Consider the following 27,976-nt stretch of genomic DNA (forward strand, 5'->3'; position numbering starts at 1 on the left):
GTGAATTTTCAGAACATTTTACATATTTTCCCCTCAGCAAAAAGATAAATCACAGTGTAAATTATATTGTTCTGCTGTCATCTTTGGCTGGGGTTAGGCAAAGGAGTTATTGACTAGCAAACTCTTGCAATCAGGTATTGCCAGTGCTCCTTAGGCCTTCACGTTACAAATTTAGTACAGGAATGTTTGCATTTAAATCTTTAAAGTACCACCAGGGGTATGACAGCATTAACTTTCATAAACTTTTATAGACAAATGGAAAAATCTACAAAACTTAGCTAGTAATATTACACAGCAATACACACTTTTTATACTCTACACAAAACCAAAATTCTTGGTCTTAATGGCGAGTAACAATTTCTGTTTCAAAATCTGCTTAGAGGAATAGAGTGGGACATAAAGGCGAGAAATGCAAGTGTTTGCTGTAGGAAGATGTTGGTCATCTGGTGGTCTTATTGTGATTGATGGCATAGGCTGGAATCCCTCCTCACTGGCAGGTAACGATGGACTTGATGTCCAAAAGTAAACCTGAAAAAAGAAGATGGTGTTTAAAATTTTGCTGGACAAGGCTAAAATTTATATTGCCTACATGCTGTGTAGGGATAGGTTAAAGAAGGACTGCACAGTCACAGCAAGTTTGATCATACTACGTTCTGTTCGATATGCCAACGAAACTCAGTGCTCATGCTACATGCTTTTGTAGTAGCTTCCTTCACTTCTTTTTCTCAACTGCTCGTTATATTACATACTTCTGTTGAAACTGGTAAGAGCAGCACTCAAAATGATTATGTATCAACAAATCCTCAGTAAATGAAACGTCCTCAAATCCATTTGGGAAGTTGGTGACTGCCGTCAATACAAAATGCATCAGAAATCTCTCACAAACCAGTTAGTGACTACAGAATATAGCACTTGTACAAGACAACAAGGCAGCAACAGAGCATTTGATTTATTGTCTCAACTGTGAAATACTGACTTGCAGAGCAGAGTCACTACTGAAGTGTAACCATAGATATTCCTTAACAAATGAGCTCTACATTTTCCACTTTTCAGATTAGTCCTTGTTTCCTTTTAGCAAACTGTAAAGGAGACATAGTACCTTAAGTAGTAGGAAGTTAAAAGCAAGTAGTTTAAAGAAGCGTCCAATTCGTACAATTTACAGGCAAGTTTTCCAAACGAAACCCCCTGAACAGTATCTTCTTCTTTCATGCTTCTCATCAGCTATTCCGAAAGGTGTTGAGAAGGAGACAGTATCATTACTGACATCTTACAGAGAGAACACAGGTGTTACCCTCAGGATACACAGAAGTCAGGAGAGCAGCTGATCCAGGAAGAGAACTCAACCTCAAAACCCTACTAGCCCACACCACAGTTGCCTAACCACAGTTATTCGGCTTAAGAACGACTGTGCAGAGACTCTAACTGTGCTTCCATAAGAGACCTGTGAATATGGATAAGGACACACCACGCTTACTTCATCGCAAAAAGGTCTAGGATTCCTATCTGATGTTTCTAGAACTGAAAGTGTAATCAATCCCTATCACCCTGCTCTGCCACCTTAACTCTTCACATATGAAGTCTTTGCAAGTAAGCATAGTTAAAACAGTAATGATGCCAAAGTAATTCCAGTTCTTCTGCACGTTTCCTTTAGGAATAGGCAACTTACTAGATCTTGTCTTTCTGTCATACTCATCTTCTCAACTATGGACCAAAACCAACGCTTGAACTGCAAAAGCTTCTCAGCATTTTCTCCTGTGTGAAATAAAAAAAAGATGTACAATTCAGCTGGGACAGTGGATAATAAACATTAAGAGATCTGTTTTACATGTACTGCAAGTTGAACCTCAGCTACAATCTCATTCATAAAGTCCTGATATTGGAGACACTAGTAATTTAAAAACTAATACACATACTTTTGGATGTAAAGGCTAACTCTGACATACTTCAGTACAACTCCCACTCCCTCCCTCCCTCCCAAAAAGCTTAACAACAGCTTAATGTAGTTTTAAAACTATGTAAAAAATACTAGACTGCATCCATGATGTTTATAGTTCTAAAGTTAGGTCAGAACTTTAAGAAGGAAAGACATACTACCAATAATTCAATCCTTGTATTTAACATCAAGTGATAGCAAAGTTGGAAAAAGTGCTTTCCCCTCACCCCAACTGAAGGTAAATATTTTCAAATGTATGTAAAAAACACAGTAATTTTATTAGGACTTCAAGTGACTTATGAACTGACATCAAACTTGAAGAGGCAGTTTAAGTTTAATGCTGGTAACTCTACACAGAACAAACAGTGCTAAGTTATCCTGCAACTCTGTTTCTGAATGAGAAAGTTATTTCGTACCTGACTCATCATTGAAAGAAGTAAAGCTGATTAGCATTTGCACATTTACTTCACCACAGCCATTTACCAAAAGTCTGAAATCTTCTGCTGTCAAATCTTCTAATGAATTCTTTGGGAGCACATCCAGGAGACCTTTCCTCATTGCCTTAAGTGAAAACGACAAGATTCACATTACAGCTGTATCACTTTCAGACTGACTTTAAATGCATTACTGAAAAATTCCATGTGAAATACCCTACTAACTCAAAATTCATTATTCTCCTAGCTGTTCTTTTCTTTCAAAGCTCTGCCATCTGAGATGCAAATTTTCTCAAACAAAGAACTGCGCCAATCTGTTAAACCCTACCTACTATTGCTAAAGAAAGCAGTAAGGGTTTGAACTAATATTTCACCAGGAGCAGAAGCAAGTGCACTAACACTAAAAAGTTCAGGTATTTTGCCGAGCTACACTGAATCTGATGAGAATAACAAAAAAACACACCTTGCATGTTACTTTTACTTTGCTTCCTCAGAGTCACATGCCAATTCTGCTTTAAAGATGTTATATACAACCACACTTATTTATACTTTATATAAATAAGAAATGTAAGTAATATCCTGAAGACTGGAAATTCCATTTTCAAAATGGAAGAATATTAATAACTTCATTTTAGTAAATTCCAAAATGAATACAAACATTGACTTTTGTTTAAAGAGTCAAAAATGGTAAACTATTAATATATGCACACATGGGGACCAAGTAACATAATTTCAAGAATATGCTCTTTCAGTGAGAATTTTGAACCTAAACGGCACAGAGGTAATCCAGCAGTCTGCCAGCCTATCTCCGAAGTGCAGCAGGAAACCACAGTCAGCAGAAATGACCAAGTTTAGATATAGTACCATATGACAGAGAGTAGATGGTTCTAAGTACTGCACCTTCATTAACTATTTACAAAAATACATTATTCCATAACTTTTTATTTTAAAAGGGCTTCAAAAGTCAAATTATTTTTAATATAGTTTTATAGTAAATTGTTATTCTTGCCAGGCTAGTAAAATAAGAACAAAGTTGTATGTTTCATAAATTGATTTTTCCTTTTAAACAAGAACACAATAAAGTCAGAAGTTCAAGGTGATTTATGTGGATATTTTGAAATTTCTTTTAAATCTTTGTTTATAAGGCTAAACAAATCGAAGGTGACGGATTAGTAGAGCAAAGTAGCTGCTAAATACAAAGCAAAAATTCCCACAGGATACACACCATCTGAGCTCAAGAAGTGAACATATATGCTTAACCAATGAGATCAAGTTTAAAAAAAAAAAATCTTTCATTCTATTAAAAAAGAAATTGCACAAAGTACTCAGTCTTCACAGTACTGCATAAACAGCTATACAATTACTAAGAAATTAGAAGATTAGGTATTTTTAATCAAGCTGTCAAGACTTCAAAAGAAACCTGACAGCAATATCATAATGACGAAAAGAATTAACTGACTGAAATCTTACAGATTTTTATTTAAAAAAAAAATCCCCAAACACTCTACTAAGGACTTACATGTAGAGGTTGTTCCGCTACTACCAACATTCGGTGTTCTGCATATTTCCGAACATACTCATATACATTCTGAGGAGTGACTGGTATATTTACACCATTGGAAATAAGTTCAACCTATGGCAAAGCAACAAGGATCATTAAAAAAAAAAAAAGGAGGGAAAAGGAAATGAGATTATTCCAACAGCCACAGTATGCAGAACAGTTATTTATGGCTTAATGTCCCTCTAAAAACAATCAGAATTTACTACTACAGGTTAGCTTTCGACATTCCCTAGGATTGACTATGCTATACAGGATTTATGGTATGCTCCACATCATCTTCAAGGAAAAAAACCTATGATTCTATGATCTTCAAGGAAAAAACCCCTCACTTTAATGTCTAAGGGAAACTCTGTATTTGAATCTTGGAAGGGTCAAAGTCTGCCATCTGAGAAGGTCATGGAGTAAGTGTACACTAGAACATGCATAAGCTGTGGAATTCTGAACCTAGAGACACACAAGTTTAGCTGTGCTTACCTGCCCTCCACCCTCCTCCTTACACAGGTCTATTGCAAAGGCTAAATCCATCGCTGCAAACACTGCATCAGCATCTGTGCTCTGGGAAGCCAGGATAAGTTGCCGAAGGCTTTCATACATAACCGGATCAAAAAAAGCGAAGTCATGCCAGTTCACCTACAAAAAAAAAGACAGATATCTGAAATACACCAGTTATTTAAGAATATATTCAAAATTACATGGTCTGCACCTGATCTATGCACTAGCATACAGAAGTGCATAACCCTTATAATGAAGCATACAAACACTTGGAAATAATGGCATACTCCTGCTTTCAGCCTGCTTTTGAAAGTACCTTAGAAGACTCAACTGAAGTGCATTAGCGGAATGTAAAGATAGACCTGTAGTCTTTCCTGCTATTAAAGCCATAGAGGTTATAAAGAAAATTTATAGGGTTTTTTAAAACAAATTCTTCTACGTATCACCTAGATCAATAGAGACTTGATGGAGCCTGACTGAAGCTGGAAACAATTTGCATCGGTGCTCCAAAATGCTGAAAGTTCCCCCACTTAAACGCACACACACTGCTGCTGTACATTCACATCTAAATGTCTGACAGCCCAGTAGCTGCATACCACAGTTCCCAACAACTCAAATGCTAATGTCTACTCCTTGCTGTTTTCTATAGTTCTTTGCTTCTTTGTTCTTTATCAGCCTGAAGAGAAAAATCATCTACTAACTAAACTAAATCTAACTAAAATATTCTTTGATGTATCTATCCAACATTTAACTGGAAGGAATACATATTCAAGAACAACCACCTGAAGGAAAGAATTAGAAGGGAACCTCTCTTGGAAGATTATATCTACACCTGAGACAAAATTTTAATTACAATTCATTTGATTTCTCTCAAATATCGAAGAAAATGCTTCTTGGTAAGCTGAGATGCTATTGCCTAGTACTGTCTAACACTATCTCTTCGACTCTTCAGTCTCAGGAAGAGAAAAAGGGGAGACAGTAAGCTGTTTCTGAAGAGAGTCAAAAGCTAACCCATTACAAATGATTCCATCTTAGTCAACATCTGACTTCTAGTACATCTACTCAGTTCAAAATCTAGGAAATGAAAAAATTAATACCCCTCAAATGTATTTTAAAGGCATCCTTACAGTTCCAGTATCAACTCTGCTAGTCAATGCATGCATGTTAGGGAAAAAAAGCAGTTTTTAAAGATGAGATTTTACATAATTAAAGGAAATTCAAATTTCTATGTTCAACTTACCTTTCTGCCAAGAAGAACTTTGATTACGTGTCTATTTAATGTGATGGGACAGAGTTCATTCTGCAACAAGCACAATCCTAGGATTCTGAAAACAAATGTTTGGGTTTTGTTTAGGTACGACAGAAATTACATTGGAGATGTTTCAGCAAACTCACATTAAAAAAGTAAAAATATTCTAAGACTCAAACTGCAGCTAGCTTTCCAGCCCTATCAATCCCCAAAAGAAAATTACGGACACATATAATTTCAAAAAAGTATTTCCTGTGGTATAAAACTTTCAGATTGTAAAAAAAAAAAAAAAAAAAAAAGATAAAAATAAAAATTTAACAAGAAAAGAAACCTCAAGCTGACGTGTGCAAATTCCCCACTATTTAGCTCCAGGTGAGAAATATAGAGCATAGAAGTAATAAAGCCTTCGCAGCTTGGATCACTGGTACTCTCCCTGGTATTTTATATATTTGTCTCTCACATTTTTCAGACTAGAAAGTTAATAGTAGCGTACCTGCCAATGTTTCTGAAACAATTCAGCCTTGCTTCTGTGTTTTTACCAGGTCTTGGTGTATAAAAACCTCGTTTTCCAGGCTGGTAGAAAAGCGGTGCATTATCATCCCCATCATCTGTATCATCTAATTCCATATCTACTACACTGCGGCTGGAACCATGTCGCTTTCTATTCTCCTGTTTTGGAAGTCAGAACAGCAATTAACAACTTACTTCTCCTTACTAACACACATCAACAAGCTATTTGCTACTACACCCAAAGATTCAAGTTCCATTGGTTAAGAATTTCCATGACACTTCCTAATGGTAACATTTTGTTCTTTCACTTAATTACTGCTTAATCTTTTCAAAAGAGAAAAAGAAAGGAAAAAAAAAAAGGTAACTCCACAAGGTAATTAAACAGAACTTCATCTTGCATGATAAACCAAGGCTCCATTTGCTTAAGTTTTTAAAATTAACTGATAGAACTGGATCTTAAGTAAATTTACTTTGTGCAACGGTTATCATTACCTGCACTTTATCTGAAGAGTCTAGCAATCCAAGATCCAATATACTGTCAGCACCATTCTCCCTTGATGAGGGGGAAAAAAAAATAAGGCAGATTTAATTTCACAATGAGAAACTGTCATATTCTGAAACCACAGATTAGATTAAACCAAAGTTAACAAGTCACTTGTCCTAAGAAAAATATCTAGAACAAAGCAAGGAATAAATTGCATTTATCAGAGTTAGATGCAGCACAGAACAAGTGCTGTGGCCTCAAAATCAGTTTTCGTTTCTTATCTAAATCCTTGATACTTACCTGCCATGTGCAATAATGAGCTCCATTGCTTCATCAACTCTTGCTCTAAGGGAATCTTCACTAGCTAGTAACAGAAGCAGCTGAGCAGGGGACAATTCCAACAACATTCCTGTGATTTTACTTGCAAATGCCTGGGGATAAGGAATGATATATTTTACTCTTTCCTCCAGTTATCTCATCTTCAAATATGGTTTTATGAAAGTTTTAGTATTTTTATGTATAAAATGCATTACAAGATGCCTCCTAAGCTGAATGACAAACTACGGAAACACAATCTTAAGAAAATACCAAAGAATATAAGAACAGCCCTACATGTTCAAATATTTTCAGTTATGTTAAACAAAAACAGACAAGGAGATTAATTTTTAAATTAAGAGATGACAAGAACAATGTATCATTAAGTGTATTAGACAGGTAAGTCTTACTGGTTGCATTGCTTGCACTCGAGGGTAGAGCCTTTCTCCAAGGGCTTGTCTGTGTGCTGGAAGAGGGTCAGGGTCATCGCTAGGATTTCCTTCTGATGCCGGTCTAAAAGGCCGTGTGTCAATGGAAAGTTGTCTTCTAAAGTCCCTTAAGAAAATTAGAGCGGTTTGTACTCATTTCAGAGGAAATACACAAAAATCCTCTGGAACAGTATAATTTGCACACAGATTCAAAATCGCATTAGCTTTTATGCTGGAATAGTAGTGTTGCTCATAGTTGCTTGGAGAGAATGATTCCAAAAATGAACCAGAGATTTTCGTACTACTAGTATTTCGGGTACAGCAGTCACACATGCCACCAACAGCAATGCTGTTTCTAAAGCACCTCACAATTTTATTCTGGTACAGAAGTTTTATTATTGTTTTAGCAGGAGAGATTGATGGCATATGGTTGAGACATAATCTATCAATGCTAAAGTAAGTACAAATATTCTTTAAAGAATTGAAATGTATATTGAATTTCAAGAAATTACCCTGTAAATTGCTCCTGAAAGTGAAAAGACGGACACCTTTAATTTGAGGCAGTAAAAGTGTCTTTCTTGAAGATAACCAAGGCAATTACTCTATTTGACAAAGTATCTCCAACAAATTAAAAATATATCACTTACCTATCCCTATCTCTCCGAGAACCAGCTCGTAAGCCACTACTTCTCCGCATTCTCTCTCTCGCTCCCTTTCCCGATCTCTCTCCCCCCTATTTCGCAATCTTTGCATCAGACCTGAAGGGGGAAAAACCTCATCAGCTTAAACATCTCTATTTCTCTCTCCTACCTCGGTTTCAATGTAAGGACACAGGTTTGGAAGACAGCTTGAAAGACATCAATGAGACAGAACTTGAACTATTGATCGGGGTTCAGCCAAACTTAAGAAAGGAATCTGAAGCGTTTGTACCAACTTACAAGTGCCAAAATACTTCCAGAGTTTATATATACTTTCAAAAACATTAAAATGTATTTGTGGCAAGCCAGATAGAGCAGTCATATTAAAATGTATATGCTCTTACTAGCTAAAATCTTGACAATTATTACCTACTGGAGAAAGATGTTCAAAAAAAGCTGAGAGCATCTAAAGCAGACTCGTTTCAAGAAAAACAAGAGCTTTCTGTTTCTGAAAGCAGAAAAAAAAAGCCATTTCCTTGCCTCAGAGAAGTAACATGCACAATTTCACAGTTCCCGTGATAAGCTAACAAGAAATCTCTCAGACAATGCCAAGTATTTCAATGTAAAAAAGCATCCAAGGCTTTTATGAATGTTATCTGTAGATTAACTGATGTGCATCACTTACTTGTATGGGTACCCTTGTTGGCATTCTGAATACAATCTAGATTTGGCAGTTTCTCATTTGACAGAAAAGCTTGTGCAATAGCAGTATAAAAGCTTCGTGCTACACCGCTGCCTTCTCCAGGCTCATCCTTAAAAGTAACCTTTACTCTGTGTACAGCCATCGGAGTGGTAGCACACCTGCGACCAAAATGATTGTTGAGCTGCCTCATGGTCTGCTGAATCAGAAGATCTCTGTCTCGATCAACCTAGCAAAAACATAAAAAAGTTTTCTTTACCAATCATCACACCAAGAGAATTTGAGCTTAATAAGATGTTTCTGGACACTTCTGCATAGACTCAGAAAATACCAATTGGACTGTGAAAAACTACAGAGTAGTAGTTGCAATAAAGCTCACGAAGTAAGGTTTAAGACACCTGCTTGCAGACTCCGAAATACAGCTTCTCCTATCAAGTTACTGGAATGTGCAATAATCCAACTTTTAATGAAAACGAATTCAGAAGACAAACTAACATTTTTACCTCCAACGTTAAATCCCTGGATTGCTGGTTTCTAAGTTTTTCCATCTCCCTGCGGAATTTGATTCCTTTACTTCAAAGCCACCTAATTCAGTCAAGATCTTAAAATAATAAAAAAAAAAAATCAGAACAACAAAGGAAGTTGAAAATTTACTTATAAGAGGAATTGTTCTTACACTGGGAAATACATACCGATCCAGGTTCTGCTCCAACATCTTCCATGAACACTCTACCGAACAACTCTAAAGAAAGGCGCCAACGCCCCAGCAACATGTCATGAGATATAACCATGCCCATGAAGCTACACTGTGGCCTGACAGAAGGAGAGAAAAAGAGATAGACAAGAAAAAAAAAAAAAATCAAGTTAAATTTCAGACATGTTTTGTGTACTTCTGCTTTCTCTTACCCTCTGCCTTCAAATAAGTTCTTTATTTCTGATAAACAACACCACAGTACAGGAAGTTTGTGGACAGAAACACATGAAACTGCTTAGTTTCAGCTGAAACACAAGTCTTGCTTCCAAAGAGAAATTACTCTCAAGGCATGTAACTTCACTGCTACGTGGAACTCACTGTTACTGGTCTCCCTTCAATCAAGACCATAATTTTTTTTAAAAAACTGTAATTCAAAGTGAGGGCACTCAATCTCTAACTACATCAAGTGTGGTCAGTTGGTCAGTGTCATCAGACACAGATGGCAAGCTGTTGGTTCCAATTTTTAAACTTAGCTACCCAGGACATCATAGCAGGCCTGCAGCAGGAAGTCAGGCAGTAAAGGACTTTTACTTTTTACAGTTTGCGCAAACCTCTTTGAAGATTGTTCAACTGTTAATTTCAAAAGCTATCAAACACTAACTACAAATTCAAACTAAAGCAAGCTACCCATTTTAATTTAAAAAAGACTTTTTGGAGTCCCAAATATCCTTTTATCAGTTCAACAATATTTCAGAGTAATTTTTAACTCAAACTACCTGAAAGATGTGAGAGGTGGTCCTTCGCTTTCTGTCAATCCTATCTCTGCCAACAAGCTGCTTTTCAGTTGTGCTGCAAGATCATGAGCTGAAGGCCCTGGCTTTGAACTCTCAGATTCTTCTGTAGGCACGTTTTGTTCCTCCCCTTCCTTCTTTTGCCGATTTTGCATGCTCATAACGTTTTTTAAGTTGGCTGCGTAAGACATTTTAGTTGGAAGAACCTAAACAAGGAGAAGCAAAATTTAATTGCACTTTCAAAGCAGTCTAGAAGTCTTGTTCAGGGGAGAGAGAGAGCAAGAGAGAGAAATGTGTGTGTGTGTGTATATATATAATATATGTGTGTGTAAAACTTTTAAACCACACAAAAAAGTGAGCACTGTAATTGATCTTTTAAAACACAATAACCTCAATCATTTCAACAAATACGAAAACCCTTTTCCCACTTTCTGTTTGCATTTCATACGCTTACCATTTAATGCTCAGTCGTAGGCAAGTCAAATCTACTGGGCTACAGGGAGATTTAATTCTTTTTATCACAAATAATTACGTAATTTGCTTTTCAAAATTAACTCGGGATTGTACTGCAGCCTTTAAAAGCATTGCCCGAAATCTGCTATAAATCAGTAATCATAAAGTTCCTGCATTTAAAAAAAGTTCAGCATACTTTTTATGAAAAGTTCAAGTTTCCACACTTACTGGGCTTTGAATTACCACTCTGAGAGCTACTTAAAATTCTCTCTGAAAACACTGAAGTGTGTTTTTAAGAAATGAAGGTACTAGATTAAATTACCCTATCATTTAAAATAATAAAACCTTTAAACCTACCTCAAGGCAGTTTCTATCCACAGTAACTTCCACTAAGCATTTCCCACTGTTGGCAGAAGATGAATACAGACCCTGACTTGGTCGACCAAACAGATCTTCTTTGCGAGCATTTGGCTGAAAATTAACAAAAGCATTCTGGGTAAATATATACTTCAGTTAGAAATGAAAAAACAAACTGCAGTTTTCCTCCAGAACACCATCTCTGATGTCACCTGTAATAGATGGGGCTGGTCCGCCAGGGGGATGGCCTCTGCCAGAGGAACCTCAAAAGGATTGGGTGGAATGCAGCCGAGAAATGTCATAGAGTCTGATCGTCTAAAAAATGGATGGTTTTGGCCAGTCTCTGCTGGGAGGGAGTCATCATCTTTGTCGTTGAGCGTAGCACCTATATATCAGAGAAGAGTTCAATTCAATTTTCAGTTATAAAAGCAAAGGATTTAAAATAGCAAAATTTAATACACTTCCCTCTTAGCTATCTGACTGGAGGAGCATATCTACAAATGTAACCACAGGATGTTTCCGCAAATCCTGTATTTTTATGAAGTTGCTTAGTTATCATTTTTACTCTTTTTACTGCAACTAACTTTACTAACCATGTACCCCTACACTATATGTACTTAGTACAGAGTATACATTCTACCATTTTCAGAAGCACTTTCATCAGATCAAAAAAAATCAGTTTGATTCAAATTTTCAATTCTGTCACTGTGTAGAATAAGGAATGGCAAAAATTCTGCAGTTCAGAGAAAAAGGAGACAAAAAGAGGGCCTCGAAATGAGAACAGGCAATAGCAGAAGAAATCTGGTGAAGTAACAATGGTAAGAAAATTTTACTAAACCCCAACTTTCATGCAATAAATACAAGTAGCAAAATTTATTCAAAGTCTTAGCTAGCTAAAGGTAAAAAAACACTGGCAAAGTGTCGCATTTTGGCGTACTATGGAAGTGTTTCTGTATACTAACTTTGATTGGTGTCATCATCATTTTCATGTTCTGAATCTTCATTATCAAGACCCAGTTCCAAAAGCTCCCGAGTCCTTAAAAAAAAAAAAAAAAAAAAAAAAAGGAAAAAAAAAGAAAAAAGAAGAGTCAATCCTCTTGAAGGAAACATTAGACAAAACATTTACATCTGTAGCAATCGATAAAAGCAAGAGTATAATCAGTAAATGTACTTGAGAGCTACACATAACAAGAATCAAATCACTCTAAAAATCAAAGTACTGTAGAGTACTTCTCATTACATACTCACTCACTACATAACTTGCACAGTTGCCCTTACAGCCATTTGGCCACCTACTACGTTTGATCTAAAAAGTTACAGCTCCAGACAGTGATGAGTATGCTTGTTTTTGAAGACTACATCAATATAAAAAACCTAGGAACATTAGTGGAAGAAATATGTAAGTGAATATTATTCTAAAATTTACTGGTGTAGAACATGCTTAGGCCTATAAAAATAATGCCACTGATGACATTTCAGAAGGTAAGTCTGCAAGGTGCATGTTAAAGAAATGGATTTCACTATATTATAAAAGGATCAAGAACTTTTGATTAGTATTCATTTCTGGCAGCTTGTGCATTGTGAAATATGTCTTAAATGAGATGAAGGCCGATAAAATTTCGTTTTATACAGGCTACTAAACGTCATCTAACAGAAGCAACTGGCTGTTTGAATTTGAACCACTCACGTTTAATTGAAAATGTCTAGGTCTTCACAGTTTTATAAGCATTTAATGGGAATTTTGCAATTCTTTGATGAACAGTTGACAGATTTGAATGTGTGAATTTTTTGGGAACAAAGCAGATTCCAGAAGTATGTTATTGCCTGGAAAAGGTTTAAAGCCACAGCTCTAACTACTCGAGCCAGCCAGCACAAAAACTGTTGACTAGGACTGTTCAGGTACATTACCTCAAAACTTAGCAAGAAACGGGAGCAGATGGTGTAGACATGTGGACACTTCTATGATCATGAATTGTCATTTAAAATCAAAGAACATTTATATAAAAAAAAAAAATCTCACAAGATTTTAAAAAGTAATAAATGCACCTTGTAAAATGCCATAGTTGAAGCAGCAGAGATTTTCACCTTAAGGACGTTTTCAGCTATTGATTTTCCTACTGTGGTTTAAATCATCAGGTAAGTCTCAAATATCCACAACCAAATGGAAAACAGATCAATAAGCACATCATACCAGACTTAGGACATTTTCTCCCATGTCATTCTTAAAATGTTTGACAAAATTCCAAATAAGTTTTATCATGCTAAACGTGAGGAGCAGATTGCATTCCTCAGCTGAGAAATTGTCCTGAATACATCTTTTAGAGGCACTGCCATGGAGCTAAAAATCACACTCAAGTTTCAGTGGTAAGAAAACCTTTTACAGCAATCAGCATAAAAAGACTTGAACAGGATTCTGCAACAGGCTTATCAATCAAACATACGTACATTATATACCATTATATATATTCCCTTTGTAATACGCATGTCACTACACACACAGATATATAGATATATGTGTGTATTTATAGAATTGCTAAGTAACACCACCAATGACTGAAACAAAAGGCTATGTGCCACTTCTGCAGAAGTTTTTGTTTCTATGAGTCAGCTTGATACCTTTTCCGTTCTAGCTGCGGAGTATCCAATGTTGTCTGTTGATTCATTGCTTTAATCCAATAAATAAGGGCCTGAAAAACGTATGCTACATGCTTTAGTGAACAGACATCTAGAACAGGAAGAACATCTGAGTGCTCATCATTGTGAGAACGCATCAGAGACAGCGCGTAGTTCAGGAAATCACCCCGTGCTGACATCATTCCTTGACGGGCACTGAGTAAAGTGGCGCGTCTAGTGAAAGAAAAGCATTGATACAGAGAGATTAGGCATCACAGTGGAACGCATCCTTTACACAGTAGTCTCTGTACTTGAAATACGGATGTAAAAACTCCAAAACCCCCCCCAAAAGCCATGTGATAAGAGTAACATCGTAGTTTTATGGTTTAATATAACAGCTCAGGTGCAATACATTATAAACAGTTAATACTTGAGATGAGTCTAGTACGTCAGAATAAGCTAAATAGTAGCAACGCCACCCCAAGTCAAATCCAAGCAGTAACTACACTGTTGCAGTACAAAATGAGATTCCCAAAATGTCAGTGAACAAGAAAATTTGACTGTAAAACTGTTAATTCATTTCACATGCAACAATCAAACTATTTTCATACCTTCTTCCCTCGAGTGTTCTTAAGCTAGCTTCCTCACGGGCTGTCATCCTTTCCCTTCTGGCTGAGTTCTGGGAAGCATGGAGAGGATGATTTGGATGCCCAGGATCACCAGCAGATGCTAACGCAGAACCATAACGCAGCTGAGCTTCAGTAGAGTCCATTATACTGACCATCCAATTCCAAGTAGGAATAAGCTTTTCTTCTACGTAATTCTATAGAAAATGAGATTTAATGAGGTTTGCAAACAGAACTAGATGATGAGAATGCAATCTCAACATAAGCCTCCATCATGGCTTTTAGAGTTACCTCTGATTCCCTACAAACAAAGAGGCTGTAAAACCACATTCAAGAACGACCAACGAACAGTTTCCGAAAGTTCTACTGAGACTTCTGATTAACTGTACTGGTGTGCAGTTCCCTTCCTTTGGGCATCTCTTCTTCTCCTCACCTTACAACCACCAGCATCTCCCAGGTGTGCACATTTTGGGGATTTTGGCCCAGTTCCTGACTTTCTAGTAGATTTAACAGCCCTTATCCTGCTCTGACATTCACCAGCCAGATCTTTCACCATTCTTCCTCCCTTGCAACTTGGTGAAGACAAGAAAGTTAAGACCTTCATAAAGTACTGTGTCTGCATACAAACCTTTCCTTCTGGTCCAGTCTTTTCCTCATCTGTTCCCAATACTGGCTCTGGAGCCTGCTTTCTTGCCATTTGCTAACTCCATTGACCTGCTGTTTTGTTTTTTTTTTATCCAGTGTCAGTCTGCTTTCTTCATTCTCTACATTCTAGTCTTCAAAAACCCCACACTTCCTACGAAACCTCCGCTGTCAAGCTTTCACATGCTAATACAATCTCATGCTGCCCCAGCTGGACAGCTGTCCTGTGCACACATCTGGCAAAAGGGTAACCTCTGCAAAACATCTCTACTCTGCAGAGACAGTATTTTCCCACTAAGAATCTCCTGAACAGAAACTTAGCCTCCTCCACAATAAAACTATGTCCTCTTAGTTCTTTCCTTGCCTGTTTTCCCCAGTGTTTGATCCCAGAATAGCTTTGTAACACTCCTCTCCCAAATCAAAAGCCTTTTTCTTATATCGCACCATGAAAACAGAGCCATACAAATACTGTGTGGCTCAATTACAAGTAAATATATTGCCATCCAGGTTCCACATCCCAGCACACAGTACTACTAAAAGAAAACAGTATCACTGGATTTCTTGGGCTCTCAAAGCAGTGATCTTATTCTGACAGTTGGGTTTTGTACTAAATTCAGTACGATTTCACTCTATACACTATGCCCACATGCAAGTCAATATATATTTTCTAAACACACTGAACTTCCTCCTGTGTTGTTCATCTTTGAAATGTCTTTCTGTACATGCCAGATACCAGTCTTCCCTTTCACCTATTTTCTCTAAATATACATTTACATATCCTTTAAAAAAAACCCAGTCAAGAGTACTGTACCAAAAAACATGCACATAACAGGGAAAGGATGAGCATGCCCCTGAAAGGAGGGACAGTTTGTACAGATAAATGTACTGTTTATCTTTTATCTCATTTAATTATTTGTCCCTTACTAACTCTCTTCTTTTATAGACTCAACAGTTTGCATCAAAAGAACAGGGCAAAAGATCTCTAGTAGAGATCACTAGTGTCTCAAAAGCAGTCAACCCGGACTTAACTATTAATTAGGTCCCAGTCAGACTTAGTTGGGAAAAAAAAAAAAAAAAATCAACTGAAGTTCTTTTTTTGAAAGAATATACGTATATGAAATATGAACAACTTAATGGAATTATTAACTACAGCTACTTCAGCCTACACTGTCTCTCATATGAGGAGAGGCTGAGAGAGCTGGGGCAATTTAGACTCTAGATACAAACTCAGGAGGATCTTACCAGTGTGTATAAATACCTGATAAAAGATAAGAGTATACAGAGCCAGACTCTTCTCAGTGGTATCCAGTGAATGGACAAGAGGCAATAGGCACAAACTGAAATACTTGGAAAGTCCATTTAAACTCAGGAAAAAGTCTTTTTCGCTATGATATTTGCAAACACTTAACAGGTTGCCCAGAGCAATTGTGGAGTCCCCCATCCTTGGAGATACTCAAAACCTAACCAGACAAAGTCCTAACCAGCCTCCTCCTGTTGACCCTGCAGGGAATTCAGACTAGACAGTCTTCAGAGGTCACTTTCAACCTCAACAATTCTCTGATTTTACTTTAAAAAAAAAAACAAACAACAATGTATTGAAATTATGTTTCTCTACAGAGATTTGAATATTCTTACCTGCAAGTTAACTGCATCTTGGTAAGTCAGCTTCACAGCAGCTGGGATCTGGGAGTATACTAAATGATTGTACTTGGGAATCAGACCCATCAGATCAGATATCTGCCGTATCACAATACTGTATGCTCTTGCTAAACTGCTTGCAGATGTTAAATAGCTGCTTGCATTGCTGGCTTCAAGTGCTGCAGCTGCTGCTGCAGCACTTGTACTGATGGTACCGCTCCGACGCAGGTTTGATGGATCAATGTAAATCAAGGCCCGCTGAACTTGCTAAACATTAAAAAAAAAAAAGGTATGACATTAATGACTTTATTTAACGTTTGCTAATATTTTCTGTATTGACTGGTATCATGAACATTTCTAGAAGTAAACTTGTCAATATTACTGACATTACAACTGTCACTAGCAAAAAATTACTAGCTACTGTAAGCATACTCATATCTTCTTAAGAACTAAACCAGATCTTTCTTTTCTTTTGTAAATTCAAAACCAGAACTGGAACAGTCAAGATAGATCAGCACTGTCCTCCTAGGACAAATAGGTACGATTTCATCCTTAAGAGAACAAACAAAACCATAGGAAGGTGCAAAGCCAGAGTTAACTAGAAATCATGTATGTGTTTTACTCAGACTTGCCTGCTGGGGCTGACGTACTAGAAGGAGCCGTGCTAGTAGTCCTCTGGTTTTGGGTATTACGTACAGCCCATTGCATGGAGCGGGGAGCCTGGGCAGCACCATTTGCATGTGAGCTATTTGTGGTTCGTTCCAGAGGCTCATCAAGCATGAAGGTCTCTTGCTCTATGTCATCACTCTGACTGCTGCTGCTATCAGAGTCGCTGGAATCATTTGATTGAGAGTCATCTTCAGAAAAAAACGCTGGAACACTGCTAGCTCCTATTGAGGAAATAATAAATAATAAACAGTAACAGACAACTGCACTTGTGTATATAGATACATGTATCATGTCATTGTTGTAAACTTCTTCCATGAGAAGAAACTACACATACTAAAAGGTTCAAGTACCACTACTTAAAACCTTTAATAAATTATCCTTAAAACATACTGCTAATTTTCCACAGATTTCATGAAAAAGCAGTAAGATTACTTACATTTCAAAAGATAAATTAAGAAATAATTTCATTTAAAAATTCTTCACTGATTCTGTTCCCAGGTAATGAATTCTAGAAATTGTGCTTCCAAAGTCAACAGTAGAGCAGTTGCTTTCAAAAAGCCTTAAAATGGTTAGTCAGGTTTTGTGTTTTGTTTTAAACCATATCTAACTTCTACACTGAAAAATGAGTGAAAACATTTTATTTCACTTCACAAGAGCAAAAAGATGGGCCACATCTTAGTGCATCTCCTTGCCCAAAAGTCCGCACAGTACCTTAACAATTACAGGCAAAGGAAAGCAAAGGAAAAACAGGAAATGTAGGGACGGTGGAGGTGGGAGGGAAGAAGCTCAGTGAAGAGAAAAAAATAAAGGGAAAGTAAGATTACAAGAGAAAAGTATTTGTTAAAAAGTCATAATCTGGTAATTCTTGCTCTGTCCAATCTAGTTATGAAGTAAATAATTTCTTCAGTACATCTCTGGAGTGCTGGATGCAGTCCAGATCCAAAGGCAAAGATAAAATTTTTTAGATGAAGACAGTTCCTGCCCTCGTTAAAGCCATATTCAATCACTAACATACTTATTTTTCTTGTACAACTTAATCCTAGTATCTAAATTTAAATGGCTAGATATAAACACAAGATCATGCGGCGTACCTGCTTCTGACCCAGCAGTGGCTGCAGTGACAACGCTTCTGCGCCCACTAGCATTGTCCTGATTACTGTGGTTACTTTCACTGTCACTTTCTGTTTCAGCAGCAGCTAGCAAATCCAACTCCATATCGCTGCCTATAAAAGCAACATAAAAAACATCTTATGTTTAGAAAGAGGAAAAAAAAAAAAATCTAATTACTGTCATGACTCATATAAGCCACACTAAACAAAACCCAGAGCTTCTTACTATAGCAGAAGTTAATGGATATGCAGGAAGAGCTCATAAAAGCAGTGCAAACATGCAGCAAAACCTGGACCGTATTTTCTTATTTTCCAGTGATTAACAACCCCTGGCCCTCTCTCTCTCTGTACTGCTCGTATATGTTCAACACTCACACTGAAAATACTTTAAGGATTAAGAATTAGTCACACAAGTCAAAAGACTCCACAACTCTTCATGCACATGTATTAGGACAATTAACCATACGCTGTTTCAAATGACTATCTAAGGAATACCTGAAAATTTAAAAAAAAAAATCCTAATTAAAAACTACAAGTTTTACTCAGGTTTAAGCTTTGAGAATTAAATGTTCTGAAAGCTCGGCAAGTGAATAAACAGATTTCCTGTACTGTAAATGTGCTGACTGGAAACAGAAGGCACAGTCAGAAAGAGAAGTAGTTTGGGTTTGGGTTTTTTTGTTTGGTGCTTTGTTGTTTTTTTTTTAAATCATAGCTTTGGGCCATCTAATGCCAAGCTAACTAATACAAGACAACTCAAATTAGTGGCAAGAATTTTCATGCTTAATGAATTAATTTTGTCTACAAAATATTGAACTATAATTTTAATAATCCGTGATTGGTTTGAAAACTAGCTCATCATGATTCAGATCCCTTCTAAGAACAGATCTACCATAACCACTATTCTATCATTAGCCACACAAGAGCTAGGCTATTTTTCCAGTCCTTCAAATAGTCTATGTCAACAACATTTTACATTAGCATATACAAGAGGCAAAATAGATATTGTTAACCAAGCATATAACAACATCTGTTTTATTTTTTTTATCCTTTAGTACCTTAATATTTTCTATTTGTGCAGAAAAATAAAAATATTCATATACTTGCCTACTACAAGTTATCTATAATTGCACCCATCTCCTTTTGAAAGATGTGTAGTCTAAAACTCTTGTATTCTCTCTACTCATGCAAGTCTCCCAAAACATTATCACTGGTGACTCCAAAAATGGCTTCTGTTTTATAGAATCATAGAATGGTTTGGGTTGGAAGAAACCTTAAAGATCTTCTAGTTCCAACCCTCTTCCATGGGCAGGGACATCTTCCACTACATCAGGCTGCTCAAAGCCTCATCCAACCTGGCCTTGAACACTTCCAGGGATGGGGCAGCCACAATTTCTCTGGGCAACCTGTTCCAGTGCTTCATCAGCCTCAGAGCAAAGTATTTCTTCCTTAGATCGAAGCTAAATCTACCCTCTTTCAGTTTACCCCTTGTCCTATCACTACACGTCCTTGTAAAAAGTCCCTCTCCAGCTTTCCTGTAGGCCCCCTTTAAGTACTGGAAGGCTGCTATAAGATCACTCCGTAGCCTTCTCTTCTCCAGCCTGAACAGCCCCAACTCTCTCAGCCTGTCTTCATAGCAGAGGTGCTCCAGCCCTCGGATCATCTTTGTGGCCCTCCTCTGGACCCGCTCCGCAGCTCCATGTCCTTTTTGTGTTGAGAACTCCAGAGCTGAATGCAGGTATTCCAGGTGGGGTCTCATCAAAGCAGAGTAGAGGGGCAGAATCACTTCCCTCGACCTGCTGGCCACGCTTCTTTTGATACAGCCCAGGATACGGTTGGCTTTCTGGGCTGCCCAGTGCACATTGCCTCGTGTTGAGCTTCTCATGCACCCAGCACTCCCAAGTCCTTTTCTTCAGGGCTGCTCTCAATCCATTCTCCGCCCAGTCTGTACATGTGCTTGGGATTGCCCTGACCTACATGCAGGACCTTGCAGCGTGGCTTGTTGAACTTCATGAGGTTCTCACAGGCCCACCTCTCCAGCCTGTCAAGGTCCCTCTGGATGGCATCCCTTCCCCCAGCATGTCCACAACACCACACAGCTTGGTGTCATCAGCAAACTTGCTGAGGGTGCACTCAATCCCACTGTCCATGTCGCCAACAAAGATGTTAAACAGCGCCACACCTAATACCAACCTCTGAGGAACACCACTCCTCACTGGTCTCCAATTGGACATCGAGCCATTAACTGCAACTCTTTGAGTGCAACCATCCAGACAGTTCATTAACCACCGGAGAGGTCCATCTATCAAATCCATGTCTCTCCAATTTAGAGACAAAGATGATGTGCGGGTGCATAGATGCACAGTTTGTTCATCCAAGCAGTAATGTGCATTATGTACATTATACATACCATCCTCATCGTGCTCGTCATGCTGTCCTTCTGTTTCGGCATTTTCTTCACCGTGTTCCTCCTGTTCGTCATGATGGTCTTCTTCACCAGCTACCCCCTCAACCACCTCAACCTGGAAAGAGCATCATAATTTATGCTACAGTATCTTTCACATCAGAAGTAATCTACATATTTTTAAAAATTCAGTGCAAAATTTGATTTAAATACTAAGAAACAAAAAAAACACATGTAAGAAAGATGATTTCACAACTGAACTGACATGAATAGAAAATGAATTTACATTCACAGTAGTTGTAGATGGTTGTATAGTCCACAGTGTTGTGGAAAAAAGTAAGGCCCACAAATAAAACACAGTCTTGGACACTAGATTTTGAAGCTGAAAGGGTAAAACTGACTATAAAACCTAGAATTAGTTTCTAAATATTGAAGAGCTTACTATCTGGTAAAAGACTCTGTAGTTCTCTAATAGAACCTAATAGCAACTATGTGCTGAAAGACTTAAAAAGTGTTTAACAGCAAATTATAATTTAGCATAAATTTTCTATAAAGAAAGTTACAGATGTATTTATTAGTATTCTAAATCATACTGTAATTCTGTCAAATGCAAGGCACTGGGTATGCTCTGAAACGACTAAATACTGCTGAACACAAAACGGAGATTACCAGCTCTGTTAAAAACAAATGCTTATGGCACGGTTAGGACTTCACCAAGTACTGCGGAGTATCTTTTGCAATCGGAGCTCTTGCTGCACGCATTTCTGGTTCAGATGTTTAAAGCACGTGCTAATGCATTAGGGGCCATACTAAAGAAAAACAAAATACAAAAAAGAAAACTGACCTCTTCCACATCTGCTGAAACAATATCATCTTGTTCTTCATCCCCTGCCACGAACTGGCTGTGACTGGCTGATTCGTCTTTGCTGAGGATTCCTTATGATGTAGGATGACTGAGATTGACTAGAACTTTAAAAAAAAAAAGTGGATTTGGACCTCTGGACATCACTGAACCTAAATTATTGTAGAAATCTATCAGTAGGAAAGTACTTTCCAAAATGCTTGGCCAGAATAAGAAGCCTCACCATACTTCTGTTAATGAAAAGCTAACAAAAACCCACAACAAAATCAAACTTTAACAAGGTCTTTGAAAAGGATGAATAGTGAGCTTTAGTGAATTTTACCTGCTAGACTGATCAGATGATGGTCTAGGCGGCAGAGGCTCCACAGAAAACAGTTCCTCACTTCCCTGCATGGCATCTATACTAGTGCTAGCAAGAGTAAAGGGTGCTGTAGGACGTGCGATTCCCACCTGACTGGAATAATTAGAGATTCTGCTACATTGCACAACTCTTCAACAGCATAGGGCAATAATGCCTGGAATACACGTTTACATTTTCCAATTGGCTGTGGAATAAAATTGCTAGGGACAAAATACAGAAAAAAAAAGTTCAAATATGTCTTTTTTTTTCCCCCCCACCAAGAAAACCTTTATGGCAATATCAATTTTTTTCAAAAAGTCAAGACAATTATCTTAAGAGGTACATACATTCGTGTGTATAGTAACAATACGCACAGCTATTCAAGTCAGCTAAAAACATTTATCATTCAATAATTTGAGACTAAGGTTAGATATCTAAATGGATCACTGACAAAACACCACAGATTGTAATTTTCATTAACATGTTAAAAAAATGTACTTCCAAAAAATCCTAGCACTTTAAACAGAAAGGTTCAGTATGAGCATGTAAATTTAACAAGGGTTGTATTAAAAAGCTACATGACACACCAGAAGCTATTGTGCAATCTTGAAATTTGTACCTTTCCACACAATGCTGCCTACAGACTGCACATTAATTCAGATGTTTCTGGCTATTGTTGATTTGTATCAATTTATTTAATAAATGAATTCTCTTATTAAGAGAATAAATATTTGAATTAAATTTAAAAAAAAAAAAAAAAAAAACACAACAAAACCATCACAACCAACACCTCATCCCCCCACTACGTACTTTTTCTTTTTGGAGGAAGCCATTTCCACACTAAGAATGACAAACACTCTTGCCACAGAACGCAGGAATCTCATTGTAACAGCAATAGCTTCTTCTCTGCGTCCTGGAGTATACTTGTTTTGTAATTCCTTTACCAGAGTACCCAGCAAAGTATCTAAGAGCTGTAGAAATAGGTCGTTACAACCCAATAATGGTGTGTAATTTAGAAGCACGAAACAAGACAGATGAAGACTTAAAGGGACACCACAGTCATAATAGTATAAATTCACAAAAACCATAACTAAATTGAAAGTATTTTCAAAGTAGTCTCAATGCATATCAATTGAGATAAACTATAGTATCACATTATTCAGAAGATCTATGTAAAACACAGCTAAGAGTGCTCACCAAAATGTCTGCTGTACACTTGACAATAAGGCAGTGTGTAAAACAGTCCAAGCGAATAGTTCCACTTTGCTGATTAAGGTAAACTTGTTCTTCAGGCAGAAGATGACCTATCCTACTGCTTGCACTAAGACTTGGAAAAAACAAAAAGAAAGGAAATACATTTTATGTAAGTCAGCAGGTCTCAAATACCAGATCAAACTTTACATGACAACTATTTGTAAATACACACGGGTCTTTATTTTCCTGGGAGCCAAACATGATCATGGACTTCAGTGCATTCCAGTCTTGCAAAACACGTTCCAAAGCAAGCTGGGCAAATCGAGGAGGTTCTAAATCATGATCAGGCATATCAGAATCTAAAGAGACAAAAAAGCAACGTAAGAAAGAGGTACTGAAGTACAGAATTTGCCATTTATTTCACTGAAACAGCCCTTACCTTCAGGATTTGCAGTTTTACGATTACGATCTTCCCTAATTCTAGGTGGTCTGTATTGGCAGTGGTTCCACAGTTTGCCTGGCAACTGTCTGCACTAGAAAGAGCAGAAGGTGTTCTCCCCTGTATTGAAAAATTGATTAGTGGAGATATGATATATCACATATTTAAAATAATAAAAATTATTCTCCCCTGAACTTGCCTGCTATTTGGCATGGGTAACAAGATTTGTGGTGGTAAGAAGGCGGTAAAGGAGATCAAGGCGAGCTGACTTTTGTCCAGCAATTAGCGTTTTACACTTGCACTTTTCCCAGCAATCACAGTAGGCTGTTGGAGATGTTCGTTTGAGCCTACACGAAACAGGAAAGGTGAGCTGCAACACTGATCAGTAACGTACTAATATTTTCTACACAGGCTGAGGGCGTTGGTGTACACATCAAGATTCCTGCTAGATTTTTTGTATATTATAGCAGCAAGATGCCAAAACCTAGCTTAAAAGAGAAATGCAGAGTTTAGTATGTGGCAACACTTGGTATTTGCTATTCTTCTTTCCTACACTCATTTTAAGAGGGCAGTCTCATATATAGAGAGCTTTTCATAGTGCCTTAATAAAACTCATCCAAGACCATTTATTCTTCCCCAGAATAGCCTCCAGCAAAAAAGTAAGTTGGAAATCCTTACAATATGCAGTAAAGTCTCAGTAACTGTTGCAAAACTGAGAATATCTTGTAATTGTATCTGTTAGCTTATTACAGCCTAGGATATTAATGCTGTAAGGTTTACACTGTGGAACAGTGGCACAAAACACCTGCAGCTTCTAAGCTTTTGTCACATTGATTAGACACATCTTGACCGTCATTTGACTGCCTGCTCACTTTTCCCTTTATTACAGTTGATCTCAGAGATTAATATGCTACACTTCTTTCAGAAGAGTTTACAAGAATGGTCTGTCATCAGATTCACTGGCTTCAGAAAACCTCCTGGAGGCACCCAAAACAAAAACATGGTATTATTTAGATATATCGTTCTAGAACATTAAGCACTTTGAGTGTGTCACACTTACTCATTTACTCTAAATTCTATAAAGTGAAAAGTACAAGACTGCTTCACATTACTCTTTCAATTCTGACCTATAGAATAATCTTGCAGAGCAGAAGGAAAAGAAGATATGTTTAAATATTTTATTAATCTTCTGTTCTCTAATATCTGAACACTTCAACCAAGGAAAAAACCTATTATCTATCAGTAAACAAATGAAATAACGAAATATTGATTTAATGATAAAAATAGAACCAATACTTACTTGCAGTCGTGTCCTTTGTGACAGACCCTCGCACATTCTGTGCAACAACAAAGGGATTCCAATAGGCCACATGTTCGGCATTCAATATATCCTAAAAAAATTACCAAAAATATTATGCCGTTTTCTCCCTACAGTGCTTGCAATCTCACAGCATTTCAAGTTACAATAAAATTGCACTTGTTCAAATCGATGCCTTCACTTAGAAGTAAGCCAATTCTAGAAAGTGACTTTGTTGTAGTTAGATTATTCAGTGTTTTCAAAGAGCTGTTTCCATCAAAATTTTGCCAAAGCTAGCCAGAGGGGAAAAGCCACACTCTAACAGCCATATTCTGACCACACAGCCTGCTGTGTTGGTCAAAGCAACTAGAGAGGCAATAAACTATACCAGACTTAAAAGTTACAGTAATAAAAGAATGCAACTTTAGTAATTTAAAAATTAGATTAGTAGACTAACACAATACATGGTTGAAACACATTCCTATTTACTTAAAAAGAAAGAAAGAAAAAAAAAGCCTTACTTGGTTAATATGTTCTGCACCAGTCCACGTAAAACTGCATGTATCATTACAACACAAAACATACAAAGGAGAGTCATCTGGATTTGTACCAGAAGGACAAACCATTCCCATAAACACATCATCTTCTTTTTCATTTGAAGTTGCTTCAGCTAAAACAATAGAATACCAGTGTTAAAATCAATCCCCAAAAAACCAACAAAAATCACCAGCATAACCCATATCTGACAGACATTTCCCATTACAAAATCACAGAGAGAATTAAGAGTTCGAATAAAGTCTCTGTCAGTTTTCGAGCAAGCCTCTATTTGCTTGTCACATCACAGGTATTTCTTATAGAAGCAGCTGCAAATTCCTGACTGAAAAATACAACCACTACCTCTTCTCCAGTTTTAAATTCACTAATATTCTAATCAATTCAGTAGATCACCATTTGAAGGATTAAAAAATAATTTATGGGCAATATTCTTACAAGGACTATCTGCAGCCCTATAGACCTTGTCACATCACAGTTCTTATCTGCTCAGTTTCTCCTTAAGTTCAACTTCACATATTTGTTTTAAACAATTAAATAAAGACATCGAAAGAGAGTGACAAAATGTGTGTTTGTATAAAGTCTTTTCAGGACAGGATCTAGCTTGGCATACTGCTTTAGCGTATCAGTTTTTTCCAATTCAAAGAAAGAAGTTCCAGGTGATACCTTTGTGCTACTGAAAAATGGATACCTTAATCCACTGATGTTTGCAAAGCAATGAAATGCTGAAAAGACTACAAAGATTACGAAAGCAGTAATACGCATAGAAATCTATCGTAAGATACACACTACAAAAGAGGAAGACACTCTGTAACAGCAAGATTTCCAAAACATGCAGCCATATACAGTGTTTTGGAAAGAGCTGTTTACCACCATCACCAGTTGCCCAAGCACGTATCATTTCACACACACAAAAAGCACTGTTAATAATGAATCTGCTCATGTGTCAAACTTTAGAAGGAAACCACACGCTAATAATTACTGAAACTGGTGTACCTTTAGCAATTTTCTGCGCAGTTTCTAGAATTGTAATTGCAGCAGGATATGCCCGGCCACTAACTGCTGACATAAATGGTGTCATGCCTCTTGCATCCCTATGAAAAAAAAACAACAGACAAGTTAAAACACACTGAAATTTTCTGTTATAACAGAAGAGGCAGGAAACAAATATATGAAAACTTAGCACTGCTAATCTTGTGCAAACAGAAAAACTATGGGGTGAATAAGCAATCTCATTCATTTTACTTCTGTGAAATAGACCCAACTTTAAGGGATGGCAGGACGCAATCACAGCCTATATTCTAACATTCCCCATTTTCACTAATGCACCTTCAAATAACCTTCTTTAAAAGCCTTCTATGTAATAAATTTCAGGTGATACAACACTACAAAGGATAGTGAGAATTCACATGGAAGTCCTTACTTGGCTGACAGCAATTCTCGAAGATAAGGTTGTAAAACAACACTATCACATAGTAATTTCAGTATGAAATGAGCGTTCGCCTTCCGATCCTTGGATTCCACTACAGATGGTTCAGTAGAAGGACCTGTAATGAGAAAAAAAAAAATTGCAGAGAAATAGATTCCTCAAAAAATGACTACCTATTAAAAACAAATAATTCAATGTTTCACTGGGTCATTAGTCAGTAGCTTGACTGTTCAGTGGTTCGCCAGTTTCAGCAACATTTCACTCAAGTACTGTAAATTTCAGTCCCAAATTACATTCTGAAATACAGACAGTAATCCCAATTTCATACTGATTACCGTATTCTTACATATTTGTCATTCCCCAGTAAAAACAGTTTTTACACAAAACACAGCATGGGGCTTCAAGTACTTCTGCACACTTGTGAAATTCTGCTTCAATCCAATCTTCATCTGATAAGAGGCATTTTCATATGCAGAAAGTCTGTGCAGCAAAGACAGCTTTTGAGATTATTTTCCTTCCAAAGCATAATCAGATAAGCAGTGTGTCCTCACCTGGTATCGTGGAGGTGCTAGGTCCTTGGCCGGTGCCAGTCGCTGCTGTGGTAAGAGATCCCACAGCGGGGGCCAGGATAAAATCAATGTCACCATCTTTCAGTAACCAGAACAGCAGGATGTATATCAATACATAAAAACATCCCTAACAACATGCTCTTTCTGCAATGTCTAACACACTGCAGGTTTGCTGTACTTAACTGGTACTCTTCCTACAAACGGCCGCATTCCTAGATCAGTAATGTAACTCAACATTACAAAACACATTTCACAGAAGTCTGACCCCAGCGTTAGAAAGACACATGCTGGATTTAAAAACACTTTTAAGTCTCCAGTAAACTCATAAAGTCTGTCTTGCCACCTCAATGACATTAGGTATTTTAGTCTCACACCGAAATCTAAGCGATTGACCTTAAAAGCCATAGGTTCCGTTATTAAATCTCTCATTCTACAGTCTAATGTGATACATGAGCAGACTTACCCGGATCCATTGCAGGAGGATCTGGAACCCAGCTGGGAGGAGCTATTGTGGAGAACCGGGTCCTGATGATCACTTGATGAAGCACCAGCTTCAT

General features: G+C 37.3%; 1 protein-coding gene across 1 annotated transcript; it reads right to left on the bottom strand.

Annotated features, from left to right (window-relative positions):
* Window positions 1–315: 315 nt before the first annotated feature.
* UBR5 (ubiquitin protein ligase E3 component n-recognin 5) lies at window positions 316–27,976 on the bottom strand. The gene is made up of 30 exons (XM_086609331.1): window positions 27,883–27,976; window positions 27,402–27,497; window positions 26,845–26,968; window positions 26,418–26,515; window positions 25,391–25,539; window positions 24,873–24,963; window positions 23,366–23,492; window positions 23,137–23,266; window positions 20,744–20,855; window positions 18,319–18,450; window positions 17,255–17,448; window positions 16,556–16,825; window positions 14,264–14,475; window positions 13,656–13,886; window positions 12,002–12,075; window positions 11,252–11,424; window positions 11,040–11,153; window positions 10,215–10,435; window positions 9,437–9,557; window positions 8,730–8,973; window positions 8,054–8,164; window positions 6,964–7,027; window positions 6,672–6,732; window positions 6,163–6,338; window positions 5,661–5,664; window positions 4,403–4,558; window positions 3,887–4,000; window positions 2,350–2,494; window positions 1,667–1,752; window positions 316–528 (listed from the first exon to the last, which is right to left on the bottom strand). The coding sequence occupies exons 1-30, from the start codon at window positions 27,974–27,976 to the stop codon at window positions 316–318; spliced, it is 4,137 nt and encodes a 1,378-aa protein (XP_086465457.1).

The sequence above is a fragment of the Tauraco erythrolophus genome, chromosome 3 (genome assembly GCF_009769465.1).
Source record: "Tauraco erythrolophus isolate bTauEry1 chromosome 3, bTauEry1.pri, whole genome shotgun sequence".
Classification (NCBI taxonomy): Eukaryota; Metazoa; Chordata; class Aves; order Musophagiformes; family Musophagidae; genus Tauraco; species Tauraco erythrolophus.

Excerpts from the sequence above, each read along its gene's own strand:
- UBR5 (XM_086609331.1), bottom strand. The coding sequence starts at position 27,976 with ATGAAGCTGGTGCTTCATCAAGTGATCATCAGGACCCGGTTCTCCACA. Across the intron at positions 20,856-23,136 it reads AGTGTACAGCAGACATTTTG|GTTGAGGTGGTTGAGGGGGT; the intron begins GTGAGCACTCTT and ends TGCTCTTTCCAG. Across the intron at positions 11,425-12,001 it reads TGATGATGACACCAATCAAA|GTGCTACGCTCAACGACAAA; the intron begins GTTAGTATACAG and ends TCTGATATATAG.